The following is a 14,492-nucleotide window of genomic DNA, read 5'->3' on the forward strand; positions in this document are numbered from 1 at the left end:
TCTATGATAACGTATTGCACTGGGGAACGCTCTTTTTCTAGATTAAAATACGAAAAAAATAATTACCGAAGTACAATGTTGAAAGACAGGTTAAACTATCTTTCAATCATTTAATTAATGAATTTGCTGGAAAAAAAATGTAGAAAAAAATACTTTAGATTCATTGTCCATCGTTAACTAAAGTTGATTCTAATTTCACTTTTTAATTTAAATTGTCAAAAAAACGTGTTTCATATTGTTATATTTATGTTTAATAAAATTTATCAAATATATCTTTTGATTGTTTACTGTTTATAATAATTTCATTACTTGTTGCTCTATTCAATTTTGCATATTTTCGAGGTCTCGAACGTTAGGAGGCCCGAGTCCAGACCTGGTAGACCCACACCTAAAGATGGGCCTGGATTCCCTTCAGCAACAGTTCCTTCTTTCTATCAGACTAGTGGTATGGTGGAATTCAAATAAGAAAATTACATAATATAAGATTACACACCAGCACAAAATATAATTTAAGTGGTTTGCGGGGGTGCCGGGTTTAAATATTTTTTTCTGTTTTTTCCAAAATTTGATTGGTTGGTACATTATCATTTGAAATTCAGCTGTGACTAGTACAGTTTCTTAGAGTTAACATTAGAAAATATTATGATATCTGAAAAATTTAAGATATATTTTCAATTCCTGTCTTCTTGACCATTGAATTGTGACATTTCATACCATCAAGTATATAATTAGTAACAAAATTTTATTTGATTCTTAGAAAATTATCAGAATTTCAATTGGATTTTAAGTGACTGAAATTCTGATAATTTTCTAAGAATCAAATAAAATTTTGTTACTAATTATATACTTGTTCTTGTTAAATTTGTAAGTCACCATCAAGTATCGTGATAAATGTGAAAATGGTGGGCTGCAATAACCAAACTCTTTATATGCTTTTTGTTTTAATATTTACTATATTATAATATTTGATTTATATAACTACAAAGGTTATCTTACATAAGGGTTTATCACTCCAAGTGACCAATCTTAAACATTTTAAAAATTCTTTATTCCTCTACTGTGCACAATTTAAAGAATTTTTAAATTGTGTAAGATTGGGCACTCGATGTGATACTCTTATGTAATATAATCTTTGTAAATATAGATCAAATTTAATAGAAAGGTTAGAAGTAAAAAATAATTTTAATGTTTGTTTTTATTTTTTGCCTGGGCAATGCTGAGCTTACCTGATAGTTAACTAATAAAATAACTAGATAAAATTCTATAATTTTTAAATTGATATAGTAAATTTTGTAAATCTAAATAATTTTTCAATGTAATAAACATTTTAAAATAATTTACTTACTTCTTGAATAGAATATGTCAGCTTAAAAGCATTTCCAAGAGATTCACTAACAGAATCTAAATACTTTCCATATAAGACTTCACTTTCCTAATAGAGAAATAATTAATATTAAGTAAAAATAATTTTACACAAAATAATAATGTTTAAAAACTTCATCAATTAATCAATTTAGATAAATTACTAAAATAATAATTTATTCTACAGTAAGTAAACATAAAACTTTGAAACAATTCTTTTCATGTAGAAAAATAATTTTAAAACTTATCAATTGTGTACATTACAAGTTAAATAAAAATTATGTATATCTTTTTTTTATCAAAATTATTCTATTTAATGAAATTTACATAAATCTAATACAGTGAAACCTCGGTGTACGTCTGCTTTAGAATATGTCCTGTTTGGACGAAACAAATTTTGCTTGGTATACGACTTTTGTTCGGTATACGACTTAATTCAATTATACGCACCATCTATGAAGAAGTAGCACTATTGATGTACTAGACCAGACTAGACATTCGTAGTGCCATGGTCTATAACTTTGTTAAATTTCTTCTGATTTTAATTTGTAGTAAAACTTTATTATTTTTATTAATCACGAATTGCAAAAAGGCGAATGAAAAGCAACAGAAAACTAAAAAAATGACTAGAATCACAATGGAACTGAAAAAAGAGATTGTTGAGAACTATGAAGGTGGCATGTGTGTTCGAGATTTAGCTATTGCATACCGTATTCCGAGAACGACAATATCGACAACTGTGAAAAATAAAGACATTATTAAATCTGCTAACGTGCAAAAGGGGTTAAATCAATTTCTAAACAGAGATTGGAGACATTAGATCATGTTGAGAAATTGCTTTTGCTTTGGATAACTGAAAAACAATGCGCTGGCAACAGCGTATCAGAAGCAATTATTCGCAATTATTACTGTAATAACTTTAAAAATCTATAATAAAATTTATGTTTTTATTAATGTTCTCAAGCAGTGTTTCAATTATTTTACAACCCCATTAATATACCATCTCAAGAGGAGTTGTTTTCCATGAGAACAGATTAATCATTTTTACATTACTTCTTATGGGAAAGGTTAGTTTGGTATACATCCTATTCGGTATAAGTCCAAACATCAGGAACGAATTAAGGTCGTATACCAAGGTTCCACTGTATATAAATAAAGAATAAACTTTATCATAATTTTTAAAAAATAGAACAAATGTCAGTTTTGGTTGACTTACTTCAAAACAAATTGTGAAATAGACTATTAATTATCATATACTAAAACTTTGAACAGGATAGTTAATCCAGAAGAAAGTAAGATATAAAAACTTCCTGTTGAAATTACCATCAAAATACAGTATTTTCATTTGTTTATGATACAATCAAGTGATGCTGTATAATTTACATAGAACACTTAAAAAAAGTTCTAATATTTATTTATATTTAATTTTCATAAAAAGATCTAAATATTAAACTGCGTTAAGTATTTAGAAAATTTTTTAAAAAGTTGTCAAAAATAAATATTCAAAATTACAAACTTCAGTTCAGAAGTTTAAAATTTAATTGAATACAAAATAGAAAAGTAAAATAGTAGTCCAATGGAAATGGAAATTTACATGAACATTTCAATTTTCAATTATAGTTCCTAGAGAAGGAGTCTTCAAATGCATTCATTAAAAAACTTTGTGCAGTCACTAGGTTAGTTTAGCATGATTCTCCAAATCTAGGCAGTTAATTCTGTAATTTTTCACTCACTATCATTGAAATAGCCAATATTTTGTGTAAAGTTTTTGACTGAAATTCTTGGATAATAAAATTACCAATGGGAAGAAGTTAGGAAAATTTTGCAAGAAATCCTTATTAATATTGTAATATCTGTAATGATTATTCTTACACACAATAAAACATTTACAATAATACATTTGTCTATGTTCTTAAAACACACGTACTTTATTACAATCCATGCCACCTTGTAGTTTAAAGTAAACTACAAGGTGGCATGGATTGAATCTACCAATGTGAAGTGACAACACCATTGGAATGCACATACAGTCGACTCCGCATAAGTCGACACCCCAAGGGGAAGTGGAAATGTGTCGACGTGACGACTAAAGTGGAGTTGGGAAAAAAAAAAAAACACAAAACTACAATTAATAAAATGCAGTAGTGCGTTATACAGAAGCATAGGCTTACAATACATTGTGTCCTCCATTTATAATTACTCTGTAGATGAAAAACTGAAAAATTCGTTTAGTGTTGTTTGTTTTGAGCACTTAACTGTCTCGACTTTCTTTTTCAACCATCATGAACGCCTTGAAAACATCATCTTTGTAATTGTCAATTGTTGGCAAGTAATGTCTAAGGATTCTTAATGCCTCTGGTATGAGAAAGTGCAAAATTGGATTCTGGTATGACGTTGATATAGATTGTATATTTTCTGTTTGTTTATCTGTTATTATTTTATACATAAAAATACATAAAATGTTAAGGCATTTTTATTAATATGTATACTTACATATATTAATAATATTAGTATATTATTACATTATTAAATATATTAATTGTATATTAATAAATAAATCGACTCCCCCTCCTGAAAAAAATAAGTTCACACCACACGTGTGGAGTGAATTCATTTTTTCAGGAGGGGGTGACGACTTATCGGAGTGTGGGACAGCAAAAGTATGTAGACTTATCCAGTGGTGACGAGTTAAACGGTGTCGAGTAAACCAGAGTTTTTTAACATTAATGCCTATGTAAGTCGGCCGAGACCACAGAAAAGTGACCGCTTAAGCGATGGTGTCGAGTTATCCGGGTGTCGAGTTATCCGGGTGTCGACTTATGCAGACTCGACTGTATGTGAAGTAATCACGCATGCATAGGTAAGGGAAAGGCTGACAATCATTTCATCATTGAACGCTGGCTGGTAGGAATACAAATCAAAACAGTAGATGTGTTTTTCCAAACACAGTCCATTACTGAAGTCCAGCTGGTTCACTTCACACTGCAGTGAAGATAGTGGGCTTTACCATTACACAACAGTGAAGATTATCATGTACGTGTGTCAGAGTGACATAGCATTTTGAGATGGGCCAAATGATGGAGAGCTACAGGCAGTGTTCAAAATCATCAATCGACAGGTCATCACCTGTCGATTGATTCTGCTACAGAGTCCTCACCATTCAACAAAGTTTATGCAACAACTTTTCAGATATTACAATGCTTTTTGAGCCAAGTGCTAATATATTGTATTTACAATTCATCTGTTGGGAAATTCATGACATTCCACATGATACAGTTTTACTCCTCATGGATACCAGTACTTACTGAATTCATTAATTGAAATACTCACTTACTGAATTCATTAATTGAAATAATTCTACTTTCAACATGTCCTTATCATATCCAGCATTTTTATTTTGTAACCAATTAACAATATCAGTCTTCTTCCAAGGTGTACAAAGCACTTTTTCAATTTTTATGCTTTGGTACAGAGCATTGCTCATTACAATAATACTATTTTTTTCAAGTTTGGTTAGTACACTTACAAGCCATTATTTGAATGTAGAATAATTCAATTCCCCACAGCAAAAAAGCTACATAGGATCGAAAATCAAACCAATTGCTTTAGAATTATTAAATCTCCAAAATGTGCTTGAAAAATTATACTTGCTTTGAGAACAAAATCTTTTCAACTTTCTCTACATATAATTATTAGATATCCTCCTTTACCACATGGTGCTTTTAGACCTATTGGCCTTCTAAAAATGCTTGTTTTGCAGATGTAATTTCAGTATTTTGTCATTGTTAAATATATCACTGTTGCAAGTTATGTGTTCACAGATAGTGAGTAGGATACCTTACAAGTAAGTATAAAATCATACACGACTACTTTGGTCCATTTCAGAATCATACTGAACCGAAAAGTGGCAGGCTTGATAGAGATGCCACGTCACGGTCGTTTATTTGTTAGAAAAATAATACAGAGGTTATATAACACGAAGTGTTGCTACACACACAGGTAATGACAGGAGAGAAATTTAACACTTCCCCTCAATGATTTGTCCCATTTTGCTTACAGTCATCGAGTCCAAGTTGTCTAGTACATTTAATGTGTTTTCCAGTACACACTGGTTTTGTTAAAATGTCTGCTACCATTTCCTTAAAAAATTTACACAGGTCTTCATTCATGTACTCAGTCCCTCTATCAGATAGGAACTTTTTCACCTTGCATCCCATTTGTGTTTCAACATAGTTTACCTATTCCTTTATTTTTACATTAGCCTCAGACTTGTGCTTCAACAGATAAACTTTGGTATAACCAGTATAATCATCTATAATCGTTATGTTATATCTATTTCCACCAGAGGTTCTCACTTGCATGGGTCCACACAAGTCACTGTGCAACAGCTCAAACTTTGTACTACTTCTATTCATCGATTCTTTTGGAAATGGTTTTATTTTTCATGCAACTTTCGCATCCCACAGTGCACCCACACTCATTAGTTGTCACACCCTCGACACTTTCAGCAGCCATATAACACATTACAGATGGATCACGGTGGCCACACCTCAAGTGCCACAGATGTACACACTGTTTCTTGGGCATGGATAATACTTGTAAGGCATTGTGTTGGCTTAACACAAATAGTGATCCCCAAAGCTCAGGTTTTGCATGTGTCTTGCCATCTTTTTTTATGTAGCACTGCATTGTTTTGCTGTCAAAATACACATCATAACCTCTTTGAATCATTTTTAAGACCGACAATAAATTCCCATTTAGTTGTGATACATATAACATTATCTAATTTTAACTTGCCATTTGAACTATCTTCATCACAAACTAATTCACCATGTCCAACTCCACTTGCAGGCACTTCTCTTCCATCAGCCACACAAACAATTTCACTGCTATTGTTGTTCAATTTTCTGAAGAAGTTCCTGTTGTTTGTCATGTCAGCTGTTGCTGCTGAATCAACATACCAATCCCTTGTAGTCTTCACAGCAAGACATTGTTTCATACCTAATGGCATATTTTGTGTGCTCACACATGCAGAGTGGCATTCGTATGTTTCATCATTGTCCAACGAATCAGACTCTTCCTGGACGTCAGTTAATTTTACTTTGTGTTCTTTCTGTTTCTTTCCTCTGCCCAATTCAGGACAATTCCTTTTCAAATGGGTTTCCCCACAATAGTAACATCTGGTTTTCTGTTTACGGACCATTGTTTTTAAAGCCGTGGTTTCATCCGTATTCATGGTATGCCCAAGCAATTCTCTTGATTGCTTCTCATATTCTTCCATGATCTTAATCTTTATGAATTCAAGAGTGAGGTCTGTATCTGCTCTTGCCTCAAGAGCAGTCGTTAATGTATTATAATTATCAGGCAAACTTTCCAACAAGAATTCCCATGAGTCTCTCACTCATTCGTTCTCCCGAAGCAGTTAACTCATCTACTAAATCCTCTATACTATTTAAATGTCTTTTAACTTTTTATAATAAATTTATTTAATCACAAAAATGATTTTTATGTTATGTTTTCACCAGAAATTTATTTAAAGCAAATCATAGACTATTAACTGAATGTCACATGATTTTGACATGATGTTTGTGTTTAATTTATTCTTAACATGAACAGACTTTAAACATTTATAAATTATATGCAGAATGTAACTTTTGTTTTAAAGTTACATTCAAAATAATTATTTTAAATTATCATCATTTTTGAACACAAGATATTATTAAATGAAAAATGAGCAATTATTTATTGTGACATTGCCACAATGCTGGGCTGCAATATGATTAAAAATAATCATATTTTTAATTTATTTAATTTAAAATATATATGCAAGTCATCTATCATACTCCTTTCAAAAAGTTTTTAATTGAAATAATGTGACTTCGAATGCAAACCGGAAGTTTGTGTACAATTAATTGGAGTCTCCTGCCCGTATGCTTTCCATATCTGGTCTCTACTTTCATCAATCTAACTCTGTTCTTGAGATTAAGGAAGGACAGACAAACAGACAGATAACAATAGGAATTTATGTGTACAATTTTTTCAAATTGCAGCCAAATAAATATTGAAATATTTTAACAAAATGAAACTGAAATTTTTAATTTTTATTAGATATTTAAAATAAACATACAAATAGTATTACTAATATCTTACTTTGAAATGCTTATAAACTTTTTTCAAAAAAGTAATGATATTTTCTGGTAAAGTATAAACATGTTCCAACATAATAGATGTTTCTTTATTTAAAACTTCAATACTGATAAGCACATTATAAAGAAACGAAGAGATTATCTGTAAAAAGAAAAAAAGCTGCAATCAATCAATCATTTCATTAATTAAATCATAAATTATATATACAAAGTATATACATTGTACTAGTTATTTTAGACAATATACAGTTATGGATAATTATCAGAATTATTTTCAAGTTTAATAATAATTTTACTTTTTGCATGATACAAAAAGTCAAAACAATTGAAGACAGTAAGTCTATTAACTGTTTAGCACTAATGAAAACAAATTTATATTTTATGTAGATCCAGCTGGTACAAACTTTTTCAAACTTTTACTGCTATACTTAACTTCAAAACATATTCAGCACTTTTATGTTGAATATCTAATAATTCCAGGGATAAGAGCAATCAAGAATTTCTTTATTTTTCTAGGTTTAGATGATGATAAATATAAATGCATGCCGATTATTATGAATTTTCCAGTCATACAGGAATTATTAGGAAAGTTATTACTTTTTCTTGTTACAAATAATATTATAAATATATATATTTTTAAATATTTAAATCATAATATACTACTTCTAATAGTCTGGAACCATAGAAGTTATGTTGATCTTTGTTTATTACAGGCAAAGCATGGTATGAGTAAGGCGGAATGAATTTTAGTGATAGAGACCTACAGTGAAAGAAAGAAGTTGTCAGAGTTTAACAGGCATTATTCAGACTTCTCATCAAACACACACAGCATTCTGGATTCAGTCTGTTATTTCTTGATGACTGCAGGTCTCCATCATCAAAATAACTTGATTTCATTCCTCCTTACTCAATACCATGCTTTACATGTAAAAGAATAAACAAAAATCAGCATAATTCTTATTGGAACTTATGAGACCCTCTGTACATATACTTATAATCATTGATATTTAAATTATACAAACCTCTAAATGATCAGTTATATTTTCTATTTTATCACAATCTACATCCTCACTGTGAATATCATCATCAATTTCTATGATGATATCCTGGATCAAATCTGAAATCTAATTACATAATAAATGTCAAAATTTTAAAATATTTAATCAAAGGTAATCAATCGTTTTTAATAATCATGAACAAGTTCTAAAGTTAAAGGGAATTCATTCTTATAATTATTTTTAGGATGTTTATTTTGTGAATTTTATCACAAACTCTGAATCTGAATTACCTAAACTATTATATTTTACCATAAATTATATAATTCAAACAAATTTCTAATCATTAATCTTAATATATAAAGGCAATCTAGCAGTTATGTTATATTAAGATTTTTTATTTATATAACACTAACATAAAAGTAATTTAGATTAGAGTTAAATAACCTAAATAAATAGAACTTAACAATTTGGAGGGCTTATCACACTAACTTTTTTGTAAAAGATCTAGTCCTTCTTTCTGTTGGCTTTGGTGTGATAAGCCCTCCAAATTGTTAAGTCCTATTTATTTAGGTTATTTAACTCTATCTAATTTATAGTCGTGGGCTAAAAGCATTGTTTATTATTATTATAAAAATAATTAATTAACTGAATTTATCTTATATGTATACCTTTGGAATAACTTTTTCAAATAATTCAGCATTGATTTTTTCAATAGGTAAAAATCGAACAAATAAATAGCAGATTGCTTGCAAACATCCTGAAAATATTTTTAAAATAGCATAAAATAAGAAAACTTATCTAAATGCATAAAAATGATAATTTTTCAGATGACAAACAACAAAACCATAGAAAGGTTTTTAATAGCACAATTCTATGGAAAATATGATTATATCATATTATTGAGAAAACTATGAATATTATATTGTACTGAGACTTTTCAACAAATGAGATGCCTATTTGCTTATATTAAAAGAAGCATATAAACAAACACATTGAATGTCAATATAAATAGTTGTAAAATACTAATTTAAAAACAAGGTTCATATTTTAATACAGTGGAAAAAAATAAAATTTAATTATTTAAAAGAAATATAAAGAAAAAACTTAAAGAGTATGCTAAGGATAGCAGTTTAAACTCCTTACTTATAGGAGTATCCTATATTTAGTGTTAATAAAGAAATCAAAAGAGAGATGATATACTTATGAGTATAGATCTATATACAAAAATTCATAAAATCATCTACTTATTAAGCATTTCATCTTAACTGTAACCTGAAGTCTGAAGGTTCCATGTTTCATTAAATAAAACAGAAAGCCTTCTAATTTTAAGTCTAAAACAGCAATTGTAACTATTGTTACAGATTTAACTGTTATAATTAAAGTAATTTTTATTTTTTAAATCATTAAATTAAGTTAATTATGTAAGTGATCAAACAAAAAGTGTACTTGCAAGAAGAGATTTGGCAATATCATAAATCAGTGGTACCTGAATGATTTGTCACATTGATTGGAAAATGATATTTTCATAATTTATCCTTTTTTTTTTTTTAAATTTGTTTTAGGAAGCCGTGTCCTGTTCTGTAATTCCAACTTATTAAACACTAGTTGTATATTGTATTCCGAAGACACTTGGCAAGTTTTTCATCAATTATCTTTATTTAGTTGAGTTGAGTTGAACTCAATTAAATACAGACAATTGATGAAAAACTTGCCAAGTGTCTTCGGAATACAATATACGACTAGTGTTTAATAAGTTGGAATAATTTATCTTATTTATTTAATGTTATCCAAACACTATAGTAAATAAATGTTCAAGATTTAAGTGTTTTTGCAACACAAACAAGACAATAACAAGCAGTGCAAGCTCACAATGTTTCCAATTCAACTTCTTGCAAGTAAAATTTTTGTTGATCACTCTATATAATCATTAATATTAATATAGTAATAATTTCCCTTTTGAATCAGACATTTTTAATTATTTAAATATAAATAAATTTCCATTAATATTTCTACCTACATTTCAAAAAAAAAAAAAAAAACACATAGGCCTATATTAATTGTACATTTCTCAGAAAATTTTATATTTTATAACTAGTTTATGTCCCAAATTATTAAACCATATGTCATTTGAACATTTGTAACACAATTAATTTTCTAAATTTATTGTTTCAATATTATTTTATAAACTGAAGTTCTATATTAACAGCAAGAAATAGCAAATATATATTCAAATAAAAATATATATAATAAGAAATAAATATTTTATTTCATCTACAAGTTTAAAGTTATTTTAAAAAACAATTACATAAACTATTTTTTTTTAATATAAAAAAAACATGGTCAAATTTATTCGTTCAGATAAATATATTTGCTATCACATTTTGCAATATAAATTTTTATTAATCAATTTAAATGTATCTACTTAAAAGTATTTCCTGACGTTTTTCTTCTTCAAACAATGATTATTTAAAATTAAGGAAAAACTTTGAGAAATAGTTAATTAAGATTAAATAAAATTTATTTTATAAAATATTTTTAAGATTTTGTATATCTTCATTATTTAGTAAATTAATTAGTTAATTAATTCACTAATATAACAATTGTAAAATACAAGGGCAGTTCAACTTCTGTCTGGAATTTCAGTAATGGCAATAGAACCTCATGTGTTATGCAGTCCCAATTTATGTTTTTTTTTTCCTCTACAAACTCCTCTCCCCATGCCGACACTTCTTCCATCATTTGGCTATAGAATAGAAGTCTTTCAACCTTGCACATGGTGGAGGCAATCAACAGACTTAGAAAATTCTGGATCACCTGGCCTACTGTCATTGGGAAATTATCACCATTATAGCCCTTTGAACAATGGGAGACAGAAGATTTACCCAGAATGCTGAAGTCTCTGGTTGCAGAGAGTTGTCATGTAATGACTCCAACACGAAAAAATTGTAAAATTCGAACGCTTAGTACAGTTGCATAAACGAACAGGCTTTTCGAATGTTTTTGAATGATATTCCGTTGCACAAAATGTACGTCATAGAATTACAGAAAATTAAAATACAAGCTAAATAACAAATAAAAAATTAAAAAATTTACCACACCATGATCAAAGTGTGAACATAATTGCCTGCATTAAATAGCTGTTATAACTCCTAAAATAACTACAGTAGGGTTAGTATCCTTTGTGTAGTTTTTTGATAAATGCATGCACTGTATCTGTTCGATTATTGGGGTTTATATTAAGTTGACTTTGACTCCAACACAATCCCAAAGACCAAAATGATGAGAGAAGCATCAGTTTGTAGGAGTATCTAAAAAGAAACATAAATTTGGACTATGTAGCAAATACAGTTCCATAAACATTACTGAAATTCCAAACAGAAGTTGAACTGCTCTTGTACATTTATTGGAATACAAAATAACTATGATAAAATACTCTTGATATAAATAATAGTATTTTCCAACCTACAACCTGTAGATTGTGTGTTAAAAAGATTAAGACAGACCTGTAGATTGTGTTTTTGACTAAATAAACTGATTATATGCCACTATATTATCTGTAACAATTTTCCCACATCAAAAAATGGCTCTAGCATCATTTCAGTTTTAATTACTTTAAGAAGTTATCTTAACATGATAAAATTTGATGGTGTGTCTTATTGCTGTCTGTGTGTCAAATGGATGCAAAAGAAACCCAGAACTATTCACTTCTAATTGTGAATGGAATATAGTTTGTTTAGATATCCATCAACTCTTTAATAAACATATCAAAACTGCTTTTTCTTTAAAATGTTTCGAGCTTACTTGCTAGTATAAAATGTTTCGGAATAGATAATCAATAATTAATAGTGTCTGACTATGACAAGGTATCAGAACAGTATGACAAGACTCTACTCTAATAACCTTAAATAGCTTCGCAAAGTATAGTTATCCACAAATGTTTTCGGTCCCTTAGGACCTTCTTCAGGTGGGAATCCCTTAGGACCTTCTTCAGGACCGAAAACGTTTGTGGATAACTATACTTTGCAAAGCTATTTAAGGTTATTAGAGTAGACATATTTGTTATTGCTTCATTTCTTAAGATGGATTTTATGACAAGACTTTTTTTCACATTTGTTACTGAGAAATTTGGAAGTCTGTTACAATGACAGATCCAGAAAATTCTTACAAGAGTGATTTAATTATGATATTTTATTTATACAAAATTTATTGTAGATACTCAACCATGTTTGAAGCCAACACAAGTTGCATTGAGGGAGTGTTGCATTTTTTGTGAGCAATTGATTTCATTTTTATTATTAATTCACTTTAACATTTTTTATAATTTGAGATACACTGGTGGAAATTGAAAGTGTTACACCCAGATGGAATTGGTGGAAATTCGCAAAACTTGGTAAACATGTACAGGGGCATACCCAGAAGAAATGAACACAAAATGAAATGAATTACGCAAAGTTTTATTGCTGTTTGTTACATGTTTCAGTAAGTGGTATGCCCACCTTGAGCATGGATACACTCTTGGATCCTTGCAGGCATTGAATCAATAAGTGCTTGAATGTCTTGTTGGGGTATATCTCTCCATGCCTGCACAACTTGTGCAGTCAGTCGTTGTACAGTGCGCGCTGGATGGCTATGAGATGTAATCCGTCTACCCATGGCATCCCATACATGCTCTATAGGGGATAAGTCTGGAGACCGGGTGGGCCAATCCATGATTGTGACACTTTGCAAGGCCTGTCTTGTGATGGCAGCAGCATGAGGACAGGCATTATCTTGTTGGAAGATACCATTTTGGATGGTGTTCATGAAAGGTATGACTACTGGATGGATCACCCTGTCCACATACTGGCAGGCGGTCATTGTGCCTTCAACAACCACCAACTCGGTCCTGCTGTCGTAACTGATTGCCCCATGACACCAGGAGTTGGACCTGAGTGGCACTCTGAAATCACAGCATGGTAGGCTCTTTCTCCAGCACGCCGGTGGACATGTTGCTGACTATCACATTGGCCTAAACAGAATCGGGATTCATCACTAAACACAACTGTACGCCATTCATGTGTCCAATTACGTCTAGCAGCACACCATGTCAGCTGTTGTTGGCGATGAAATCTGGTTAAGGGAACACATTGCATGGGGGTCCGAGATCTCAGCCCAGCATCAAGCAATCGGTTTACAATTGTCCGTGGGGTGACTCTGGCAGTAACTACTGCTCGGATCTGTGCTGCCGTCACCCATCTGTCAGCAACTGCCATCCGCACAATATGGCGGTCTTCACGTGACATCGTCCTTCTGCGTGGACCTGTGCCAGATCTAGGAGTACTGGACTCTTCCTGCATCCATCTTGTGACCACTCTTTGTACTGACATTGCACTGCAGCCAGTCCTTCAGGCGATTTCACGATATGATGCCCCCATTTCTGACATGCCGATTATCCGACCTCTTTCAAAGTCAGACATTTGGGTGTACGGAGTTGATATGGCATAACTGGTCACCAACAACCTGTGGACCAAAAAAAGTCATGTTCCATAACGCAGTTCAAAACTTATAAACTAAACACTATAGCAATTTTGCATAACAAATGTCTCCATAATTTCCATACCACTGTATGTACTTCATTTAATTTTTGATCATTCAATAGCCTTTAAAAAGAGATTCTTTTGCCCCAATTTCATATGTCTTCAACATTACTGGGTGGGTGTAACACTTTCAATTTCTGCCAGTGTATTTTGAGAGAAGAGTAAACAACTTGCAAAAAATTAGTTTTGTTTTTGGTTTTTAAGCACTAATGGGGGCCAATCTGAGTTATAATTGAATACAAATAAGTTTACAAGTTATTGTTATATAGTGTGTATTTATTGTCTATTATGGTTTTACATTTAAGATTTAATTATTATACCATGCCATTAACAAGTGATTGTTTTGGTTCTAAAATAATTTATATATATATATTAACAGGAACTTTTTTTTGTTGACAAAAAAAAGTTTA

At 30.4% G+C, this 14,492-nt stretch overlaps 1 protein-coding gene across 1 annotated transcript in view; it reads right to left on the reverse strand.

Annotated features, from left to right (window-relative positions):
- Positions 1 to 13,363, reverse strand: part of LOC136986520 (FIGNL1-interacting regulator of recombination and mitosis-like) — a 32,234-nt gene extending 18,871 nt beyond the window's left edge. The window contains exons 1-5 of the mRNA XM_067284071.1: positions 13,003 to 13,363; positions 9,175 to 9,263; positions 8,531 to 8,632; positions 7,513 to 7,650; positions 1,346 to 1,432 (exon numbers count right to left, since the gene is read on the reverse strand). Of these exons, the coding sequence (XP_067140172.1) occupies positions 1,346 to 1,432; positions 7,513 to 7,650; positions 8,531 to 8,632; positions 9,175 to 9,263; positions 13,003 to 13,363 (777 nt within the window). The remainder of the gene's footprint in view (positions 1 to 1,345; positions 1,433 to 7,512; positions 7,651 to 8,530; positions 8,633 to 9,174; positions 9,264 to 13,002) is intronic.
- Between the last annotated feature and the right edge of the window lie 1,129 nt (positions 13,364 to 14,492).

The sequence above is a fragment of the Centruroides vittatus genome, unplaced genomic scaffold, assembly GCF_030686945.1.
Source record: "Centruroides vittatus isolate TY-2023 unplaced genomic scaffold, ASM3068694v2 scaffold_1152, whole genome shotgun sequence".
In the NCBI taxonomy this organism is placed as follows: Eukaryota; Metazoa; Arthropoda; class Arachnida; order Scorpiones; family Buthidae; genus Centruroides; species Centruroides vittatus.